General features: G+C 36.8%; 2 protein-coding genes across 4 annotated transcripts in view; both read left to right on the top strand.

Moving 5' to 3' along the window:
* The first annotated feature begins 8,148 nt into the window (after window positions 1–8,148).
* Window positions 8,149–13,010, top strand: LOC103472795 (DEP domain-containing mTOR-interacting protein-like). Its single transcript, XM_008422632.1, has 5 exons — window positions 8,149–8,359; window positions 10,475–10,633; window positions 10,974–11,044; window positions 11,278–11,382; window positions 11,492–13,010. The coding sequence occupies exons 1-5, from the start codon at window positions 8,341–8,343 to the stop codon at window positions 11,657–11,659; spliced, it is 522 nt and encodes a 173-aa protein (XP_008420854.1). The 5' UTR covers window positions 8,149–8,340; the 3' UTR covers window positions 11,660–13,010.
* A 9,716-nt stretch (window positions 13,011–22,726) lies between these two features.
* Window positions 22,727–23,671, top strand: part of LOC103472826 (collagen alpha-1(XIV) chain-like) — a 111,136-nt gene continuing 110,191 nt past the window's right edge. For 2 of the 3 annotated variants that reach the window (XM_017307590.1, XM_017307592.1), the window contains exon 1: window positions 22,728–22,867. The gene's annotated coding sequence lies outside the window, so the exon portion shown is untranslated. Of the gene's footprint in view, window positions 22,868–23,671 lie in introns of all 3 variants that reach the window. The other variant, XM_017307591.1, reaches the window with a different exon arrangement.

Consider the following 23,671-nt stretch of genomic DNA (forward strand, 5'->3'; position numbering starts at 1 on the left):
CAGAAGCCTCATGTGTGCCAATTTCAACATCAGTGGTTTTTGCATTGACGTCAACGTCCCTTATTAGAAATGGAAAATATGAATAAGTCAAATCAGGGCAAGAACAATTTAATTGACTTCAGAGACAGACATCTATAGGCTACAAGGAGTAAATAGCATGCACTTTGACAGAGAAGTAAACATCTTTTTATTTTTGCCTTCAAGTAATGTGTCAACCGCTTTTATAGAAATATTTTGTTTAGCAAGGTTTCTTTTACCAATAGTTGGTTGCAAATACTTCCAACGATGTTTATTTTCAAAGATAATCGTCATACTTTGGAAATTTACCTGCTTTTTGATTTCTAGGGTTAAAGCATATAAAGAGTCTTTGCGTTACACTTCTGTTCTCAGCACGGCTTTAAAAACACACGAGGGCTTTTGATGTGTTTGAAAAGCTCTGCTTTCACTGACGACCTGCTCTCTGCTGGGAACGATTTGTTCACTGGGGGGTACAAATCTTTGCTCTTTGAAAGTGATCTGTACATCCATCACCACAGGGGGAAGAAAATCCTCATATTACAAAGACCACACACATGCCTAAACAGTCACATATGCATGGGCATGAACGCGTACAGAGGCAAGCCAAAGGAACTCTCAAACACACAAAGATTTTTATACATTAGCTCTAATAGGCTGCCTCTGAGGCAGTGGCTTTGATTTGAAAATTGATGCCAAAGAACAATAACCTACACACCAGCAGCCCCCCCAGCACAGATTACAATCAGCAAGCTTATTGGCCAGCATGCTCGTATGACCTGAGGGCACGTTGAGTAAGTAATCCCGGGAGGAAGGAAGTCTGCAGCTCGAGTTTCAAAGCACCTGGACTGTGACCATGTTAAAGAAATTATCGGTGAGTCTTGAACAGGTACATCAACGGACTGGTGAAAACAATCACACTCTTTGGGTTAATCTTTTTTATATTTATCTATTTATTACATCATCTTAATAAATTTGGAATTAAAAAAAAACCTGAGTGGTGTCACAAAAAAAACTGTGCTTATGTTTTGTTTATTGTGGACATGTATGAAAATGACTCACTGTGCAGCTTAGCTTTTTAAGCAGACACTTTGCTTAAAAAGCAAAGTGTCTGCTTTTTAAGCAGACACTTTGCGCATGGTGATCAGTTTCGCTATGACTTGTTTTGTAAGTGCTTTCAAATCTTTCTTCACGAACATGATCAGAAATAAATTAAACTGGCTCTTTAAGAATACATTTTTCCCATTTTGTGCTAAGAAAGTCAAATCTACACATGCACCATGTGATTTAGTTAGATTTAGTTATGCAAGTCAAAGAATTCTGTTATGGTACAAAAATTCACTACATGCAGTACGTTGTATATATGTCCAGTAAAAAATAGACACAATATACTATTTCACATATTTTTTTATGTGAAATAGCTTTATGTGACAAATACAGAAATATACCCATTCAAAAATCCAAAATAAAAACATAAATATGCCAAATGCACTCTTAGCCACCATTTGGAATATTTTACACACCGTTACAGTTTGATGGTCATCTAAGACAAAAATTACCCAAAAGAAACATGCATCAAACGTTTTAACATGTTGCAGGTAACATGTTTTGTTACATATTATGTAATTATATTATTTTCTTACTGCCTTACTTTGTGCAGATGTTTTATTGAAGGTATGTTTAATCGTAATTAATTTAAACACATTTATATGAGAAATAAAATAAACAAGATTAAACTTGGTAGCTATTTTTTTCCAGAGAAGTGTGACTGACTAAAGCAAACACAAACAAAGCTCCCACACACGGGAGTAAAAGTGAATCATCCAACCAAACCAACGCGAGTCATTTGAAGCACCTTTAAAAATCAGGGAGTTTCTCCAACAAAATTTCCTGGAATGATAAATAAAAGCGTTGCTTTGCTTTTTTTCAGCTTTGTCAGATAATATTTGCAGTGAATCAGAAGCGACTCAGCAGAAAGAGATGCTGAGCTACTGACTCTTCTTACAGGAAACATCGATATATTCAGCTAATTGTAACTTTGGACTTCATACTGTTAAATTACAACACAGTGGCACAGTAGTTCATGAAGCTGCCATGTATCGATTTGTGTTCTGGTACATGGCTGTTTATTTTTATGTGCATGTCTACATAGACGTTGAGCTGCCTGCATGTTGAAAGATCAACAAGAAAAAAATTCTGCAACTCATTAAAAATTATTGTTTCAAAATTAAACAAATAAAAATGCAAATTTCTGAATTTGTTGAAAAATTTATTTGGAAGCTTACCAAAGAGTTTATTACTGGATGACCCATAAAAACCTTCAACTGATTTTTGTGTGTTGTAGTTCAGGAACAAAGTACTTTGTACTTTATTATCTGCTTTACTATATTTGAACACAAGCAAATACTCTCACAAACAGAGAAATATGCATTTAAATGTTCACATGTTTAAATGAAACTGAAATTTAGATCACATTAACAAAAACGTAGAATGTTAACACATTTTTTTTCCCCAATTGTTATTTCCCAAAATAAAGGGAGAATTGCATGTAGAATTACTCTAACACAGGAAGGAGGGCAGTAGAATCATGTCAAGGTTGTGTATGTTAAAACAACATGAAAACATGGGGGTGAAACACAAAGCAGTACGAACTGCAGAGAAACAGGAAACAATCAGCAGAGAGCCATGCTGAGCTGGAAACAGAAACAAACCAAGTTTAAAACTGGGAGGATCTGGCAAGGGACTGACGAGTATTTAACTGAACAGATTGATACTGACACCATAATCAGGTGAGAGCAATTACACAAGACAGCAGAGAGAGGCCAGACCTGGAAGAACATCTGTTAGAGGCTGGAACTGGCTTGATACTGAGGAGGAGGTCMGACTTCCTGCAGGATAAAAGCCTTTAACATGCAGGTTCATGTGACAAAATGGCCATAACACAAATCCAGAAACTCTTCAACCAATTTGACTGTGTCTCTGTTAGTTTGCAGAAAAATGAGGCGCTGCTGTAGTTTTATTGGGAAGGTAAATGCAACTGACCTACTTGTACCCCCTATTGGAAAACCAAATTACTGTTTAAAGCTTATTGCACTCCAGAAAGGGTTACTTGCATGCCACTTTCATTGAAGTCTTCGGTTCTCTTTGTTTCATCATGTTTTGTTTTTTATATTTTAGCCTATTTTATTTCTCTTTATTTGTTCAGAAATGCAATTCTTATTTTTTTGTGCCAAGCTGTGCATTCCCAAAAATGTACGATGTTTAATATTATTAGAACAAATTATCCAATACAAAAGCTGTTTATTCATCTTACAATATTCCCTTAAAGGATTTTCCTTTGCTTTGATTTGTATTTACTGTTTTTGTTTGAAATGCTTTTTGTTTCCAATTTATCTGCAGTGCGGCTTTTACTTGGAATTGACAGCCTTCAAATTGAAAAAAAGATACATTAAATTAGCAAGTGAATACATTTTTGACTTTAATTCCTAAAAGGATTTATAAGTTTTCACGAAACGGGCAACTAATCAAATTTAAATGTAAAAATCTTACCATGACTGTGAGAGAAGATTTCATCCAGCAGATGGCAGTATAAAATCAGATTAATGGAAGCTTAAGGCAAATGGCAGATAACAGAGATCATCAACATGGGTTCAGTGCAATGCCCACTTATGCACTTATATATATATATATATATATATATTCATATTATCCGCTTAATGTCAGTTTTACCTATTAAAACTGAAAAACAGGTTGCTTTTGTCTTGTTTTCCCTGATTAGGAGAGGTCTTTATTTCAGGCATTATCAAGAGATATTAAAGTTTCAGCAGAATACCTCAAAATTGTGCCATTTATGTCTTCCGACATAAACTAGTTGTTTCTGCACAGGCTAAGCATTATTAGTATAATCCTCCCAAAGAGTTTGCAACATTTGCAAAATCTCTGTGGAAAAGAAAAAAAAAAACACCTGCAGTTTTCCATCTGCATGTGCAAACCGCAGACAAATGATAAGGTGTCTTTGTTTATGCATGACCTTTCTAAGAGTCAGACATTTCTACAGAGAAAAGTGCAATTTACATTTAAATCAACACAGTCAATCAATGATGAAAAAACACGTTAAGTCTGCCTAACACTCTGTACATCAATTGCGTTGTACCCTGAACTCAATGAGCTCATTGATCTATGACAACAATGCAGMACAGCAGCTAGAGATCACCAAGTGTTTAAGTGTATGAGAGCAATCCTSGAGGGAGGGGTCACAGAATGTCCCCGGAATAGATTTKTGAGGACAAACATTTACATTAGGCATTTGTTTCACAGCACTTGCTATTAAATTGAACATTTTCTTTCGAATTAGAAAAGGTGGACTATTCCATTCTTTTCAGGCTGGTTTGTGAAAGATAAAATATTCAGCATTTTAAACCTAGTTCCAACAGAAAACGTTAGCAATACATGATATATATTTTGYACCAGAAAGTTCAGATTTGTCTGTTCTGTGTACTTTCAATTCTACAAAAGTCTACCTGTGCAGTGGGCACAATTCTTGGATTTGTTCTAGTTTGCCAAAAGCATTTTATTCTTTGCATTTGTTCTATTCAGCCTAACTCAAAAATACTTTATTAATCCTAAAGGGAAATAAAATATTGCTGAACATCATATTATCCATATCATCGACTCTTCAAAGAGCTGATGTAGAGGCTGATGGCTTTAGGCAGGAAAGAYCTCCCGTAGAGCTGTGTCTTAAAGACCYGAAAACACTTCTGGCTAAAAACACTGAYTGTCTAATGAAGAGGATGCTCGGGGTTGTTTGTAATGTTCTTTGCACTGTTCTCTCCAGATGAAACKAGTCCCTACAACAGAACCAGCCTTRTTTATCACGTTGGTTGGTCTTTATGTCCCTGGTTCTGATGCTGTGTCCCCATCAGATGATGCTGCTTTTTTTGCTTTGGAAGTCAGAGGTGTACAAAGGGGGRAAAACAATGGTGAAAGTACATCCCATTGTGGTTCTCTTGTGCTCCAGAACAGCTTGATTAGCCTCTAAAAYCTTCAGTCTSACAAACTGACAACATCTTTGTCAGGTAGTCATTGATCCAGGTGAGTGCACCTGTGTCTTCTGGAGTTTCTGACAAAGCAAATAAAGCTAAGCTGTGTTAAATTTTCCATCCAGTTCCAGGTCTGAGGTCACTGTGTTCCAGATCTTTAAAAACTTATTTAGACATTACAGGTTAGATTAGGAGGTTTTTCTCAACACTGGCATACAACGAAGGGCAAAAAAAAATCCTAGTAAATGATCTGCTTGCATTTGCTTAATGGACATGAATGAACTGTCTTACAGCAGATAAAAGAAGCATGGACTTCATGGTGGCACAGACATTAGCACTGTTGTCTTGCAAGTTCCTGGGATTGAATGGCAGTTTAAGGTCTTTCTGTACAAAGTTTGCGTAATCTCTTTTTGCATGAGTGGCTTCCTTCTGGGGACTCTGACATCCTCAGTTCAATAACATGACTTTTAAGTTAATTGGTCGCTTAGATACAAGTTTGTCTGTTCATGGTTTTTTTGTCTTGTCTTTGTGTCGCCCTATCATGGACAGACAAACTATCTAGGGTGTATCCAGCCTCTTGCCCAGTGAATGCTGAAGAAAGGCAGCTGTTGCCTGATGACCCTGCAAAGATTAGGTAGGATGGAAGGATGGTAGGATGGATAGATGAAAAAAATAGAAACCTGAGGTTAAAAAAGTTCACAACCCTCAAAAATAATTTAGAACTTCAAGAAATTTCAATAATTCAGATAGCCTTTGGAACAGCAATAATGATTGATTTCTACTTCTGAAAACAAAAAGCTGAGTCACTGGAAGTAAGGAAGACAATAACTTGAAGTTGAAGAGTTGCTTAGTCAAGCAAAAAATATGCAATTCTGCACAAGACAGAAATATCCAGTCCTTTTTAGACTTTGTTCAGTTTATCTGAGAATATAAGGTAACACTTTATTTGAGGGGTTGTGAATAAGACCGTCATGACAATGTCATAAACATGAAATAACACCTGCCATGAACATTAATAAGGGGGAAGACCCAGGACACGCTGGAGGGACTATGTCTCTCGGCTGGCCAGGGAACGCCTTGGGGTTCCTGGAGGAGATGGAAGAAGTGGCTGGGGAGAGGGAAGTCTGGGCCTCCCTTCTGAAGCTGCTGACCCCACGACCCGACCCCGGATAAGAGGAAGAAAATGGATGGATGGATGGATGGATGGATGGATGGATGGATGGATGGATGGATGGATGGATGGATGGACAGTAATACTTTTAGAACAAATTTATGTCAGATCATGATTTCTTGGTTAATGACAAGTTGTCATAACAGAAACATTTTGAAAAATGTCAACTTTGTATTAAAAGTGTCATGATTTACTGAATGACACTTTATGACAACAGTCATAAATATTCATGAAGACTTAGTCATGTTCATGACAGGTGTTATGTCATGTTTATGACGGTGTCATGACGGGCTTATTCACAACCCGTCAAATAAAGTGTTACCGAATTTTCAACAGTCTAATTGAAGACTGTTGMACATCTTCAATTAGACTGTTGAAGACTGTCCAGTCCAGAATCCTAATCAATAGACTTGATCAATAGGATTAAATGTAATCCTATTGATTTARTCAATAGGATTACATTTAATCAATAGAATTTAATGCATTTTTGTTGTCCCTGAGAATATATATAGAATTTTACATTTGCACTTGAGTAAACTTTAATTAATAATCGTGGTCTTCGTGTTACATGATCCTTCCACCTTCATGAGGTCTCCAGACTGGAAAGACTTTCTCCTGTTTAGTTGTGAACCGCTATCTCTGTGTTGTTATCTCGAGTCATGCTGTTTGACTCATGATCAGTTAATGAAAGAGCAACACTGACTGACCTAAAGAGTAAAGAATGGTCCCCATGTAGACAGAATAGAATGGAGTTATCAGAGGCATGTTTATTCTGTCTGCAGCTTGTTGTTGTTGAAGGTGGTGATCACAGCGGCAGGTTTCCTCATTGATGTCATTCTTGGCCACGTTGTCGAATTGACTCAGCTGAAGGTTGAAAGGGAAAACAGCAATGAAAGTTATTTATTAGTTGCTTGTCACTTTTCATTCCAACATCGAAGGCTTGTATAGACCAAACAAACTTTCACGAGTTTCTTTTCAGTTTGAAGTTGGCATTTGGTGGAATTTCCTTAAATGATGCAGCTTGGGTCAAACATTTGGATTTCATTATACTTTTCGAATTAGATTGAGAAGATTCTGGCCCTTTCCTCCCTACAGCATTCATGCAGCTAATTTAGTTTTGAAGGCCACCTTTCCCCCCCCCCCCCCAATACACATTTTCTGCTCTACCCACAACATTTCTCTGGGTTTGACATCAGGGCTGCAAGATGGCCAAACTGACCTTGTTTCCTATGAGCCACTAATCCCATGTCACTCTTGGAGTCATCGGTATTTCAACATATGTTGTTTCCCCATGATGCAGCCAATCTTGTTATTTTCAGCTGGTGTGGTTTCCTCAGCTTTTTATTGTCCTGTATCCGTCCGAGCTTGAATAATTTTACTTTATTCCCTCTCCACCTGCACCCTCCCACACTCTGCATGGCAACCAAGCTGCAGCCTGTCTGGTACATTGCTTCAGTAATACATACAGTGTTGCTCTTTGTTAGTTCTATGCTAAAACTAACCAGTGTATCAAATAGTTAGCTGCTTAAACTGATTAAACAATGTTTTAAATACTAAAACAGTAAATACTTTTGTAATAATGTTTTCCTGGTGATAATATTATTAACCATCAYTTATGTTACTTAAGTAATTACAGTATTGATCGCACAATGTACTTGATTAATTTATTTAAATAATCTTTAATGCCATAATAAACTGAACATTAGCTACAGCATTCCAGGCTTCAAATGAAAAAATGATGTGGTAAAATTTCAAGATTGTAAATGTYGGTGTAATTAGTAAAAACCATACATTGGAGATGACTCCTCCCACCTCGTACCTCCTGCTGACGGCTGACTTGTTTGCTCTGGGGTTTAATATTTAGCTCACCCTCAAGCATTTTCCAACCACTTCACTAGCTGTGTTTTTAGAACTGTAAACACAACGAGCATTTAAAGTACAGACTTGGTTAGGGATACGTTGTTGGTGAGCGCATGAAGAGAACTTCTTTATAAAAACAAATAATTGTTCCATTAGAGTTTTTGTATGTGCGGAAGAATTGTTAAAGTTCCTGGTTCTCCACATGTATCCATAGATACCCTTTTATTTATCAGTTTGACGAACGTCTGAAAAGAAATGGGTCTTCGTACAGCAGGTAAGAACTGTTTATAACTTGAAAATGCAAATGTTTATTTCYCCTAGATGCTAAAAGCARAAATACGAGTTCAACATGTGTGAATTATTTCAAAATATGTGTAATAGGTTCAAACTGTTAGAAAAMCATGGAGAAATATTAATGCGTAAATCTTATTATTTAAGCAAAATAAGCTAACTATATTAAAATATGGACAACTAAAACATAAGGAGGATACCAAATGGCAWAYCAAATGACAAAAGCAAACAATAATATAAAGTAATTCTACAAAGTTTAAAACTTACTTTTGTTCGGGTTGAAAAAAGTTGTGCCAGAAATAAATCAATAAACAGCAAAAAACWAACTAAAACATTTGGAGCTATGTGAGAGCTCACAAGAAAGCAAATGTTCCCCGTGCAACTCAAACAAGCTTATGAGACAGCAACCTGTATATCACTGCATCACTCACAGAAAATGTGGCTGGAGTAATAGGCTTSAMACKACATAGTTATTTAGCAAGCATTACACAAACTGTATTATTATACAGTCATATATCTGCCTGACACATCATGGTGTCACTTTCCAATTAGACAGGAAAGGAAGAGAGAGGGAAGAAGGTGAATATGTTTTTATCACCATCACTCGGTTAATCATTGATGTGCTTGATGTTATTTTTGTACAAAAAAWTCWGATTCTAATCAATGTGTTGCAAACCACTGAATACAGTAAAATTATACACATTAATATACAAATTTACTTTTACATTATCCAGGCACAAAAGCTCATTCTACAAMTTTCAAATATGTAAAAGTTACTTTGATGAAACACCAATGTATATTGAGTGCATTAAATATAGTATGTCAAAACTGACTTATTGTTGTTAGTTTCTTGTTTAAAGCCAAGGCTTATRTATTTATAGMAGTAAATCATGGCCRAAAACAGGAATATACTATATTTTGGAAACTGTAACAGCACAACTCGTCCCTCTTATCAAAGCARCYAACAGAACAATTKAACATGTTTCTTCATCCCTGYMGAAGTCAACATCATGGCCAATATTTGTCTTTCATATCTCTATAATTCAAAAGAACTYCCTCCTTGTCAAGGTGGAATGGAAYAGAATTATAGATGATAGAATATGTAGGTTTAGACAGAACTGTGTCAATGCAAACACACTTTAATCCAGCTGATGGCACCTTGGTTTACAACTAGATTGAACCCTTGGAAATTTGTTACTTTCTGATACTTGCTTGGTTCTTCCCAGAACACACCGTGTACGTTACCTAGAACCTTTGTGGAAATTATTGGTTGTTTTTAGAAACTCACTAAAATAAACTTAYGTGGTGCTTTTACTAGAAATATAAATCACTTTCTAGAACTTAATGTGTACTTTCTAGAACTTTCCCTACCTTTATAGGAGTCAAACTTATTGCTGATCCACAACATTTGTATGTGCTAAAGTGAAAGTGAAAGCATTTGTGATTTATGACTAATAAGTACCATGAAAGTTACAAGAAAGTACCTCGGTAGTTGTAAAAATAAGTTGTGGGAAAATTACTTGCAGGTTCAARTAAAGTACTTGGTCATTCTAGAAAAGTAACCTCCATGGTTCGTAGGAAGTATCTGGAAAGTTCTTTAAAATTCACCAGTAAGCTCCATGAAAGTTGGAGAAATGTATCTCTTAGTTCCTCAGAGTATCTAGTAGGTTCAGGAAAGGAGTTCTAAATACCTCATCTGATTAGGAAAAGTAATCAGAAAATTTCTTCATATTTCCAAAACGATAATTGTAAATTTCCAAAAGTAACTGGCAAGTTCTGGAAAAAGAACTCAAAGTTTCAAGCATGCWTACTTGGTCAATTATGGGAAAGCCAAAATCCAGCAAGCTCCAGGAAGTCCAAAWACCATTACATTACATCTTAGTAAGATTAAACTTTTGTTACAAATTAAAACTAACTGAAAAACTAAACAAAACAACAAAGTCTTGAAATCAAAACTACTTGAATTGAGTCAGGAGAAAAAACACATTTAGGCCAATAAATGACTGAGTCAATGATCGAAAAATAAATAAATAAATAAATCTATATCTTTATGTGAATCAGCAAGTTCTGCATGATGTGCATCTCTGTCTCCTTTTAGACAGTGCTTCTAAGAATGAAAAAGCCACTAAGAGTGGGAGCTGTCTTGGTCCAGCAAGACCCAGGCTAAGAAGCAGCAGCGATGGAAACATTTACACCAGAAGAACAGTTGGTGGCTGCAGTTCTTTCTCCTCCCTCACACTCTCCAACCCTAAATCAGGTATTATCTTTAAGGCAACTGCTGTGTTTCGTTAGGGCTAATGTACATGCAGGTTGCAAAAGCAAATGACAGCAAAGGAGTGTTGTTAGGCTAGTGGAATGTTGGAAGCCACAGGGTAATGTGACATTGATTTATCATTGATGATCTATCATTAAATTCAGATTACCTAGGTTTAAAGTAGAGTAAGTCCACAACGTCCAAAATATGCTGTCTCGTAATGATTTTCCTCCTTTAGAATTATCCTGTTGAAAACTAAAAATAACAGTTTTCTTTTTTTGTCTCAGTTTTTTGTCTTTTTCTCTTTCTTTCCCCTATATTTCTACCTCTCCCTTGTATTTAGTCTTGAGGAGACCAGTGAGCACAGAGGAACTGCAAACACCAGGCGGCCCCTACATTAAGAAAACATTCACAGTATGTTTTACATTTGCCTAAATTAAAAGCCTTTTCCCTTTAACATGAATAGAGAAAGGATATTATTTCTAATCTTTCTTTGGCTATTACAAGAAATATATTCTTCTTCTTTTTTTATATAAAATTTGACACCATTCACCAAAATGCGTGTTTTAATAAGTGAAAAGGGTGTTTTTTCACCTCCAAATAAGCACATATTTCAGTTCTATAAATTGTCCTGTACTTCTCTACAGATTGTGGGTGATGCAGTGGGATGGGGGTTTGTGGTTAGAGGAAAGCAGCCATGCTACATTCAGGCTGTGGAGCCATTTGGTCCAGCTGCTGTTGCTGGGATGAAGGTACACAAAAACAATTATTCAAAAGACATTTTATCTTAAATAAACCATAAATCAACCAGTTTCCTCTTTTTTCAGCTAACTAATGTTTGAATACCTTCCATATTTGCAGGTACGACAGTTTGTGGTGTCTGTGAATGGTCTCAATGTTCTCGATCTGGACTACCGGACAGTCAGCCACCTGATCCTCACCGGACCCAGAACTGTAGTGATGGAGGTGATGGAGGAAAGAGACCACTGGGGAGAAGAAGAAATGCAATTTACTCAAGAATCAAACTAGAGAATAATTACCACATGTTGAGAGGCAGGATAGGTTCTTTTTAGACTGCAGTTTTGAATCAAATATGTAGTTCAGTATTTTATCAGACACATGGGATCTTGTGTTCTGGAAATTGTAAAATTCAGTCTTAGATGAGCACATCGGCCAATTCATCACTGACCAGCAACCTGCTCAAAAACAAGATTTCTAGAGTTCCAGAAGAAAAAAAAGGGCCAAAATTATGGCAAATGACTCTTAGACTGAAGTAAATGGGTGTCATGATTTAGTCCAAGAGTTTAACTATTGTCATTTATGGCATTAAGAATTGGTACAATGTTTAAATTCAAGCCTTAGAAATGTTGGAAAGTGTTATGCAGAAGAATGAAATGCATTGCATTTCACTGGCAGCTAAAATGCTACTGGAATATCTGAAACAAAAATAGCTCATATGTCTTTAAACGGGTTGAAAATGTTAAAATCAATCAATCAAGTTTATTTGTATAACACATTTTAGCTACGAGGCAGATTTACATCATGAAAACATCATAAACACTTCGGTTTTGAGTGACGTTTTCAGATTATCTGAGGTGTCTGACAGAAAAAGACATCTCGTGTCTGGAAAAAATGTGAACAATAGATGAAAATATATATGAATGACTCAGCAAAAATGTATTGTTTTAAAACTAGAATTGCTCCAATTGAAAATTGGTTATTTAAAAGCTTGTAAAGCGCCTTAAAATGTGTCCTATAAAGTCACATTGGGTTGTTGGGGAAAASCTAAACTCTTCAGAAATAATTCCACCCATCTTGTGTTTCCCTCTTCAACATACCAGCATATGTGTGCCTTATAAGCCCATTTCACCTCCTTGCAACTGTTAGACAAACCATCTGAGCCAACACACAGCACAGCGTTTATGGTTGCAGTTATCATTTGAGTATCTTCGAGTTTAAGTCAGGATCTATCTGTTGTGTCATTTGACCTAAATAGTTTTTAAACCTGTATCAATTTGGTTCATCATAATTTCAACCTGTTAAATGCTACCTCAGTGTCCATGGGAGAATATATTGAAAATATATTCTGGAATTAATCGTGCTGTTCTCATTTCTTTTCCGTGGTTACTTGGACTTTAAACTCTGCCACTTTACTGCCTGTCTGTTCACAAACCCAGTATCAACAGAAGGAACATTTCCACTGACTGACCTGCTCACACAAAAACATGTCTGGCCTCAAAAAAACGCCCCTCTAAGACCCTCTGATTGTGTTTGTCTTTCCATCCACGCCATTCTGATTCCCAGAAAGGAAATAGGAGGTGTGTAGTAGAAGTGTGAGGCAGATAAACAACTTAACAAAAATAAAGATTGTGACTCACGATTAGTTTGAAAGTTTGTACAGTCTACTCTTCCATTTACATTGTATACCTTTATATCTGTTTTTATTATATAGTTTTTCATTTTGTGGCTCTTTTTCTGCATTAGCATGAATGCTTTACAAGGATTTGATCCCACAGCCTCAGTGAATGTCTTTATTCCCCCTTTCTCTTTTATCATAGCGACAATGCAAATAATTAGTTTTGAAAAGTGTAAGGTAATACATTTTCTTCATCAATATTGTTATTCTGCATGAATATCTTTTCTTTTTTTCCTAAACGTATTTGGAGATTTTAAAGTAAATAGAAATCCCGTTTAAACTTAATTGTTTAAATTATTAGTTTTCGTTTAAAAACATTGTTTTTAAATTATTTTTCTTTCACATTTTGTGTTGAAAATGTGAAAAACAATGAAATGTTATTCATTGTCACACAGACAATGTCCTCAAACATGATGACAATAGACATAAATCTTGAAGATTAACGTAATCTTGTTCAATTAAATAACCTGTCATTATTTAATTTGTAACAAATAAAATTGGCTATGCTGTACTACCAGAAGGTGGCGGTATGGACTAAATTGTGCATGAYGAGTCACATCATTTTTGTCTTTGGCAAACAAATGTCCCTCAGGTCAGCTTGTGAACATTAACATAAACTATTATAACAATACTAATACAAAAAAAAAAAAAAAAAAAAACAGGGAGTAAACCGTGCTAGCAACCAAATTCCAACACACGTTTCTATATTTGATTTAATGTGATCCAATTCAATTTCAATTACATTTTTCAACCAAATTACATTCTGAAGTCGTCCCTCAAAGGGAAATGTTTTTGTTTTTTAATTGATCTTACGGGGTCCATTAATAAAGACCTTTTAGGTAACTGTTATTGAGTCATGTTTATAATATTGAGATTGTACAGTTTTTTTATTATTATTATTGATTTGTCTATTTATACTGGCCTGGCAGTCCTTTTAAAAAACTAAATGTATGTGTTCATTATAGCCTTTTGTGTCCTGTGACAAGCATGACAACTAATTTCCTTAAAACAAAAAAGGTCAACAAAAAGTAACAAGCAGCACCAAAAGCTTTATCTCTGACATTTCTGGATGCCTCATTTTTTAACTCGGGGTGTGACACCAGTAGCATTTAGGGAAGTTAGTGTAAATGTTGGCTTTGTTCCTGAACTGTTTAACTCTGTCCAGAAGCTTTCAGTCCTTGGAAGAATGACAGAAAAAGAGCAAAATTACTGTCATTACTTAAATTCTCTCCTGTCAGCAGGGAAACCTCTCAGTGATTGACGAGTATCTGTCAGTGATGGAATAAAAAAGGTAAAAAAAAAATTTCATGAATAAAGGGTATGTAAATTGTTGAAAAATGTAGACCAGATTTTTTTTAGTGGGTCAAAAGAATAAAAACCCAAATGTTTGATCGATAAAAATTCTGAAATTTCTTTKGACTCTTTTTCACTGTAATAACACCTCTGCCCTGCAGATCACACTTTCTTTTGTGTCAAAATCACAATTCCACAGTTTCTGCCGTGTCAGAATCACATCATGTCTTTGTGATAAGCATGGAAGGTGAGGAGTTTGTTTGTTTTTTTTGGCGATCCCAGGTGAGTGGCTCTGACTCCTAACTCATACAGTCCATAACAGGAGGAAGGCGGCCAAATGTTAGCCTACGGATTCGCAGCAGATTTCAGGCCAACATTCTCTGTCAAAAAAGAAAAATAATGATTGTATGGTCAGTACGTGTGAATTTAGCAAGACAATAACCTATACATTAAAACATATCCAATCTCCCTTAAAAGTAACTACTGAATTATACCACCCCAACCTCATTTTGTCAGATCAGTAGTATACAAAGTAATGTCATTTCATTATATTTTGTTTCCCTCTTGCAGTTTGTTGCAGATCTCTCCATATCTTCTTCTTGTGCATTATTTTCTGTCATCACAGTGTGTTGTTTTTTAATACAATTCTTCCCTCTGGACCTTGCTAGCTTGTTTAGACGTGATGGTTTATTCTTGAGCTGGAGTGTTTTCAGGGCGTCAGATGTCCTTTTCTTTGTGCCAGTATAGTCCCTGTCTGATTTTCAAATCCACCCTCACAAAAATGTTTTCCTTGCTACCAAAGTTGCATTTACCCCCTATATACTCATTCCAACAATTTACAACTTTTTCAAACTAAAGTTTTATGGAATGTTTCTGTTTACACGCAAAACAGCTAGTTGCAACAGGAAATGAAAAAAAATGTATGTATAAAGTTCTCCATGTTCTGGTCAAGCTACTATATGCTGCAATTTTTWGTTTTTTTCTGAAAGTTGCTTTAATATGATAGATAGCCAGCATGACAACGCTTCCCCTGAAAAAAAAAAAAAGGTTAGCATTCCCAATCTTTATTAAAATAAACACCGAATGATATGATAAAGCACTATAGAAGTTCAGGCCATCATTTATTTTATAAGACGACTTGACTAAATACTGAGGAAATGYATAKAAACTGTTTGACTTAATGGATGTTTAAAAATAAGTAAATACCTTCTCTCTTGTTGTTCTGGCATTTAGCAAATYGAAATAATCAATCCTGAAATAACTGTTCAAGACAAAAATGTAAATATAAAATGAAATATTTTAATATTCYTGGAATACATACGCCTAATGGAAACCTATGAGCATAATTTTACATATATTTGGATGTCCAACTTAATAAGAAACAGAGTAAAAGAGTTTTAAAAAATGAGGCGTCTTTAGTAAATATCTATTCAATAATTTACAGAAAACAATGAAAATAAATAAACAGCGCAAACCAGGATTATTAAAATAAATTTGTTGATGTGAATGAAAATCATTTGCAGATATTACACATAAATGTAATAGTAACACGGAAGCAAATTGTGAACAATGAAGACTTGAAGATATATCATAAACTTATCTATGATTAGCACAATATGTTATCWGCATAAATTATTTATAAGGGTTTTTAATTTAATGTAAATCATTTTCCCCAGCTTCTTTCCAGAAAGGTAGAGCTTTGATCTATTATTGATTTTCACTTAATGAATTCACTTTTGTAATGAAAAGGAAATGCAAATGAAAGGACAGAGGAAGGTCACTGGTAGGTTCTTTTCAAGACTTGACACAGCTGAGACATCATCATGGAAATTAGGCCAGTATCTGCAAAAACTGTAATGGATTCTACCAAGAATACTAYCATTGCATTTGCATACATTCTTAATATGAGTGCCCGAYGTAGTATTATGAAAATTGAAAAACAAAAAGTAAATGCAATGCATGTCACTAAAAATGAAACGATTAAAAACGACAGAAAACAATTTTTCAAGGTTCAGTGCTCCTGTCCTGACAGACGTGTTGACAGGTCATCACAACAGAGTCAAAATCACACCTAGCACTGTGGCACCAGCTTCATAAATATGTCTCAAGAGTGATTCTGGTCACTGAGGCACAAACACCAACATCACCTTGGGATGCAGTGATTACTGTGGACAGCTGGATAAATGAAATGTAAACAAGTCCCTGCTGCAGCTGCAGCATTTAAAAGACATCATTAGAAAAAGTGATGCATTAGAGGGAGAAATCCCAAACACTAAAAGGAGCAGAGGGGAAAACTTCCAGTTCGCCTGATGATGTAAAGGAAGCTTGTTTATGATGAACGCAGTCTTCAGCAGCAACCCTGGTAGTGTTTCTACCATTGGGGGCAATAATCCCACATGATTTTGTCAATATTTTTTAAGCGTATGAATTCCAAAAAAGAGAGAACTAATTTTGTTGAGTTGTAGCATTTATATATTGCAATTCATTGCATGGTAGACTTACTAAAATATTAGATCTCTGCTATGTTGCAGACTTTGATTTGCTGATACACTATGAAGAATCTGACTTCATCTTTTGATTCTGTTGATCATCAACTCTTTCTGGATAGGGAGGTATTAGATCAATGTATCAGGATTTGCTTTAAATTGCTTTTCTTCATATATATCAAAGTATACAGCATTAATTTACGGTCAGCCCCAGGGTTCTGATTTAAAGCCATTGTATCTACCGTATTTTCCACACTATAAGGCCCACAGGATTATAAGGCACACCTTCAATGAGTGGCCTATTTTAAAACTTTTTTCATATATAAGGCGCACCGCATTATAAGGCGCATAGAATCGACGCTACAGTTTGGGTTGCCACCCGTCCCATATTGAACCTATACAGGACGCGATTTGTTCCGTATTCTACAAATGTGGATGTGCAATAATAAAGAAGTGGTCCCTGAGTACTTTATATACTAGGCTGCCCCAGTCATTGTTTCACTCACGGTGTTGGTGTTGCAATATTGTGCCCAACTGCTTTCTGGGTAACACAGACCAACCAACACACTGCCGCCACAGTCTCTGTCTCTCTTCCCTTGCCCCCCCGGCTTTAAATGTAGTCGAAGCACCCCGGATGAATATCTAAAGCCACTTTGTTGACATAACGAATGTCAACAAAACAGTCCGACTCCGGTCGGCGAGGAGAGCCTTCCGTGACTGGGCCGGRGCGTGGCTGGACGATGGTCACCCTTCTCCGTTCGCGCACAACATGCTGGTGGAGAAAGTGGTGCTAAATGACCTGCAGACGACCTGATTATAAGGTCTGTAGGTAGATAGGTCAGTCAAACTTTATTAACAAACCAGTTTTTTCTTGTTCACGAATGAGGGAAGAAGGGAGCGGGAGATCGACAGGCGGATTGGGGCAGCTTCTGCCGTGAAGCGGGCGCTGTACCGGTCCGTCGTGGTGAAAAGAGAGCTGAGTCAAAAAGCGAAGCTCTCGATTTACCGGTCGATCTACGTTCCCACCCTCATCTATGGTCATGAGCTTTGGGTCATGACCGAAAGAACGAGATCACGGATACAAGCGGTAGAAATGGGTTTCCTCCGCAGGGTGGCTGGGCTCTCCCTTAGAGATAGGGTGAGAAGCTCGGTCATCCGGGAGGGACTCAGAGTAGAGCTGCTGCTCCTCCACGTCGAGAGGAGCCAGTTGAGGCTCGGGCATCTGGTAAGGATGCCTCCTGGACGCCTCCCTGGTGAGGTGTTCCAGGCACGTCCCACCGGGAGGAGGCCTCAGGGAAGACCCAGCACACGCTGGAGGGACTATGTCTCTCAGCTGGCCTGGGAACGCCTTGGGATTCCTGGAGGAGGTGGAAGAAGTGGCTGGGGAGAGGGAAGTCTGGGCCTCCCTTCTGAAGCTGCTGCCCCCGCGACCCGACCCCGGATAAGCGGCAGAAAATGGATGGATGGATGGATGGATGGATGGATAGATGGCTCTGGTTTTATGTTAGACCTTCATGTTCAATTTTCTGTTACCTTCATGTTTTACCATTTAAAAATAATCGAACAATTAATGTATGCATATAAAATTATGTTCTCATTTTTCCATTGAAACTTTAAAGCCGCATTGCAGCTCACTTTAATCTTGGTAGGAATAAATGGTGAAATGTCTTGTTCAGCTTTGATGAAACTATAAAAGCAGATGAAGGTCTTAACATTCTCACCTTGTTCAATGTTTGCTACGAGAGGTCCTCAAATCCTTCAGTGACTCTAAAAAAGCTCATTTAAAATCAATCAAGGAGAGATCAAGGAGAGAAGCTCCCAGCATTATTCATGAGTTGGTGAGTGTGATGTGATGTGATGTGGAAAACAAGACGTGAACTGGGGATGCACTGGGACTGGGGCACCAGTACCGTTTCAGATTCGTTTTCTTAAAAAACCCCATCAAATACGACATTTTACACAAAAACACAAAGTAGGCCATTGWCTAAGATACCACATATGTGTATGTTCACACTTTTTGTGATAAAAAAAAAAAGGAAGTAAGACTYCTTTGACAGATGTTACCTACAGGGCAGTTCTGTACTGCCCCCTGCTGAATAAAACATGCTTCAAAAAAATCCCTGGAAAATTAAAATAAAGAAATCAGGATGACTGAACACCGACTAGGACAAAAACAACTTAATGCAACTCGGCATTGACTCTTCCATGTGTGTGACGCTATACAGTTGGAGAAGAACGGATATACAGTACGTCTGTTATTATTTTCCTGATTTTGTGATTTAATGTGGAGATCTGGCAAACACACAGACCTCCAATAGATGTTTTTATGCCAGCATGAGTTTTTGACTTATCTCGGGTGACTTTTGCTGTCCTGTGGTTTAACTTTAACTGCTAAACTTTAAAATCATCAACAAAGCATCTATGGGCCAGAGACATCCAAAAGTCATACTAAAGATACTTTAGCAACTCCAGCAGCATGGATAATACTGCCCGGAATTTGAAAATTGTTTAAATGTGTATGATTAAAGTCGAAAGTTGACAAACACTGAGAAATAAATTAGTACATGCTTTAACTGAGAGAAATAAAAATTGAAAAATAATTTAAGATTTAATTTTATGAATGCCCAAAGACTGAAAATGAACAGACATCACTGGATCAGGATGAAATGTTAATATAATAATTTGATCAATATTTTTCTAAAACTTATTTTCTCCTTTTGAAGAAGGTGAACCACATTAAGATGCTAAAAATCTGAGACGAGTTATATCTTTAACAAACCCCTCGGAGCGTATCATTTGATTCAATGCTAGTTGAAAAATTCTTRATGYTTACTCTTCCTCTTTTGTAATTGACCTTTTTCTTTATACTARCCATATTAGAATCTAATTGTTGCATTCTTCATCCAACAAACTAACCTCAGAAGTATAAAGTGAAAGTTTTTTCATTGCTTCTGTAACTGACGTATAGTTAATGTTCACACAGTATAGCTTTAGATACTTTGTAAAATGAGAACTTTAGTCAGCATTACACACTAAATGTACTCAGTTTGGACGTTAGGTATGGCTGAAGAAAACTAAGGGAGACATGGTGTGTATCTAAGATGCATTTTGGGAGTTGTGCAACTCGGCGATTGAAGGGAACACTAAATTTTCCTGTTAAATATTTATGAATATGATAATGCAGTAGACTTTGGAGACCTTGATTTCTCCTGTTTAAGGCTACATGCACAGCAAACAAACCCATAATAACTGAGTCAAAGATAGGCTTAACCCTCACCCTAAGCAGACAGAGGCCCATTATGCTTTCAAGGCTCTGCAGTATCTTAGAGATAAGAGCACCTGCACATCCAGCGCTGTGTGGTCTCTGCTCTGTTGCAGTAAAAATATCTAAAGGAATTTAGYTCATGTAAAGCAGATGGAATCATCTGTCTTTGAAGATGATGATGTACTTCTTGATGTCAAAAAAATCAAACTCAAAACACTATCATTAAGCAGCTGCTAATAAAATAAATACAGGGAGAAAACAACAGTTGCCAAATCACAAGGCAAAAGTTGTGGTAATAATTTAGCTAGCTAAAGCACCTGTGCAAAGCTAGGCATGCAATCTAGACTTCTTATAACATCASTTACACATTTCTGCCGAGTTAAGTTTGTCTTTAAATTCATAACTTGGATCTTGGAAGGAAGTCACACTGGAATTGAGTGTAATGYTSATATAGACTSAACTGACCCTTAAAAACATACTTTTCATTAATCTGTATTAAATATGTGTAATATTATTTGAGATTWTGCTATTAATCTATTTTGTATTCAAATTTATTGAATGTTGTTAASATTTAGCTATATTCATCCATAAAACTTGATGAATCCAATGAATCACACCATTATGTCAGGTGACCTGAAATAATAACCAAGACAGATAAAAGATAATATTTTTGACTGAACTGACAGAAATTAGCCATAAAATGGGAACTGTACCTGTAAACTGTAAAATATACTTAAACACAAATAGGTCCATGAACAAAGTGAACTAATAACTTTTTCTGCAAGGAAGACATTCTGTTAAAAATTACTTCTCAAAATTTGACTAGAATTTAAACAATAGACAAACTAAGAATTGGGTTAATTGACATGGACAACATGTTTTTATYATGATTCATTTATTGATTGRTTGATTTTKTTAGCCATTGTGTCCTATTTCTGCTTATTGCAATATGGGAAAAAGATCATGAAGCTTAACATTTCATTTTGATTTAGTAATTTAAATTCTCTTTCTGTCATGACCCTTCTGTGTTTCCCAGAAGCTTTAGGCAAACCTAAAAACAATCAAATGTCAAAGCGTCTCTGTACTATAGAGGAAGTATGATTTACAACAAGCACCTGCCCACGAAGAGAAAGGTGCATCAACTGGAGCCCCTGAAGAGTCTTACAGCATGCAAAGTCAGGAGGGTCTCAGAAATACATATTATACCTGCAGCCGCTCAACTCGCCTGCCACTCAAACGCATTTTTCTGCAGCCGCACCTTGCATTAAACAGAGGAAAAGGAATGAGTAGCTGGAGGGGTGGATGGTGACTGAGGCGGGAAACACCCATCAGYCCGCTGCAAGTCTCAACTGAGCGGGCTGAAGTTAAGCTGCCCGAAAAGAAGCACGGTAAGATAAGGGGGRTTTTCAAATTCCCCTTTCAAATTAAAAGAGAAGCTTGGAAAATTATTTGCAAAAATCAACGGTAGGAAATGTACTTTTGCTTGGGAGCTGGGGGGCAATTTGACAGACTTTTGTGCATTCGTAAAGAGATGTAATAGGCTGGTTAAAAGTGTATTTTAAAAACTATTCACACACACACACACAAAAAAAACTATTATAAAGWTGACACTTAACATCTCTTAATACTGTTAGTTTGGTCTATTTCAAAATAAAAGTTCTCAACAATGTTGATTGTAACATATTGTTCCATTGATTACTGGAACAATCTCAACTTCTTTACAATAAACATAAGCTAGTTTTTAATACCTGTGTAAAAATCCAGCAACATAAAGTTAGATAAGATAATTTTTTTTTGTTTGTTTTGTTTCGTTTCCCGTTTCTTTTCCTGTACATTCTTCTCTTCAGTTTGGAACACAATGCCAATATGCTGGGTCGCAGTGGCGCAACTACACATTATTCAGGCGGATGCGAAAACATAAAGCGTCTGTTTCATTGAAGTGTGTTGGATCTAAGAGTTGCAGGTCACCTGCGCTCGAGGACCAGGATGGTCCAAAGCTCGTGCCCACATGCAAGCACACAAACATACGCAAATCTTACTTTTTGGTTTCAGCACAAACTGAACCGGTTCGTCGTGGGCGCACAAACGGTGTTCCTGTCTCAGTTGTAACTTGCAACTTTCAGTGTCAAACATTTTCCCGGTTAAGATAGTCAAACAAAGCTATTTCCGGATTAAAGCGCGCCAGGAGGGAGTCATGTGATCACGTAATAGTGATGTCATCAGGGCGTTGCGCTAATTGATTGTATTTCTATTGAATTGAATATTTTGGTTACAGATTTTTTTTATGTGTTATAATAATTTTATTCATGTATTTTTTGATGTGTGATTTTCTGTCAGTTAAAATATTTATGTCTGTCAAGGAGAACTGATTTATAAAGTTAATAACAATGAATTTTCATACAAATCAGACAATAAAACCGGTGACTTCAAGGTGTATTAACAAGAGTAAACCTAACATAAAACAAATCTGTATGAATCTTAGTTCTGTGCCGCAGTGGCAGAAGGAGGCGTTCAAACATATATTGAGACGCCAACGAATGAGGTCAACAGAGGTCTATGGATAATAAATATTCATTTTGGTACCCTTGGTAACTACGTATTTTATTTTGAAATTCCCCACCGGTAGTCTTGTGTCTCATTGAGTGTAACTTGACTCCAGGTCGGCAGCCGAGAGTTGTTGAACGGACCGAATCGGGGAGTCTGTGTGGGACCAACGAGTCTGTGACTGAGGTGTCCGGAGGGAAGCGGCAGAACCTGGAAACATATGAACTGAGAAGGTAACGCTGCTCTGCATTCACGCTGCACAGACCTGAAAAAAACACACACAAAAAGCCCCGCTCTTAGAACAACCTTTATATTCAACCTCAGCGCTTCTCAGTTGGGCTGCTGATGGCGAGACGTGCAGATCTCACCTGCGCTCAAATCAATTAAGGACAACTTCCGTTGCTTTTCTTCACCTGAAAAGAAACRACAGCGAGTCTGAAGGCGATTTAATATGTTAGCTCATCTAGAGGATCAACTTGTTTTCKCTGTAAAATAATAATAATTGCTCATTCATCTTTTAGATGCGATGCCAACTCGCTGAAATATGTCTGATGCCRAAACGAAAGTTGAGACTGTATGAGCTGGGAATGTAAACGTTTACTGCCATGAGGAATTTCTTTTCYTTTTGTTTTGCTTCTTTCTCTTTTCAGTGAAGTTGTTGTCAGTTGTAAACGAATTTTAATAATAATTCTGCATCTGTAGTTGCTTGTGTTTTAATGTTCATGCAGACAAAATACARGATATTCTAAATCAAGTTGGTGCCCTCAGGTTTTACGTGGAGAGGATCTAGTTTTCCCTCTATTGTTAGTGGAAACGCAGCTCTTACAGGTGACAGCTGTCTGSTGCTGCRCCTCTATCCCCCTGGAGTAACATGTTTTCATGCTTGATGCAGCTTGAAAGACTCGCATGAAGCTCATTCCATTGCCAGCTCTCCTAACCCTCCTCAGCTCATATCAAAGATTTCCTTTACAAAAAAAAAAAAAACTAATAATGATTGGAGGAAAACGTCTGTTAAGATCACAGGACCTGGCGAAATT

Source organism: Poecilia reticulata, linkage group LG11, assembly GCF_000633615.1.
Source record: "Poecilia reticulata strain Guanapo linkage group LG11, Guppy_female_1.0+MT, whole genome shotgun sequence".
Classification (NCBI taxonomy): domain Eukaryota; kingdom Metazoa; phylum Chordata; class Actinopteri; order Cyprinodontiformes; family Poeciliidae; genus Poecilia; species Poecilia reticulata.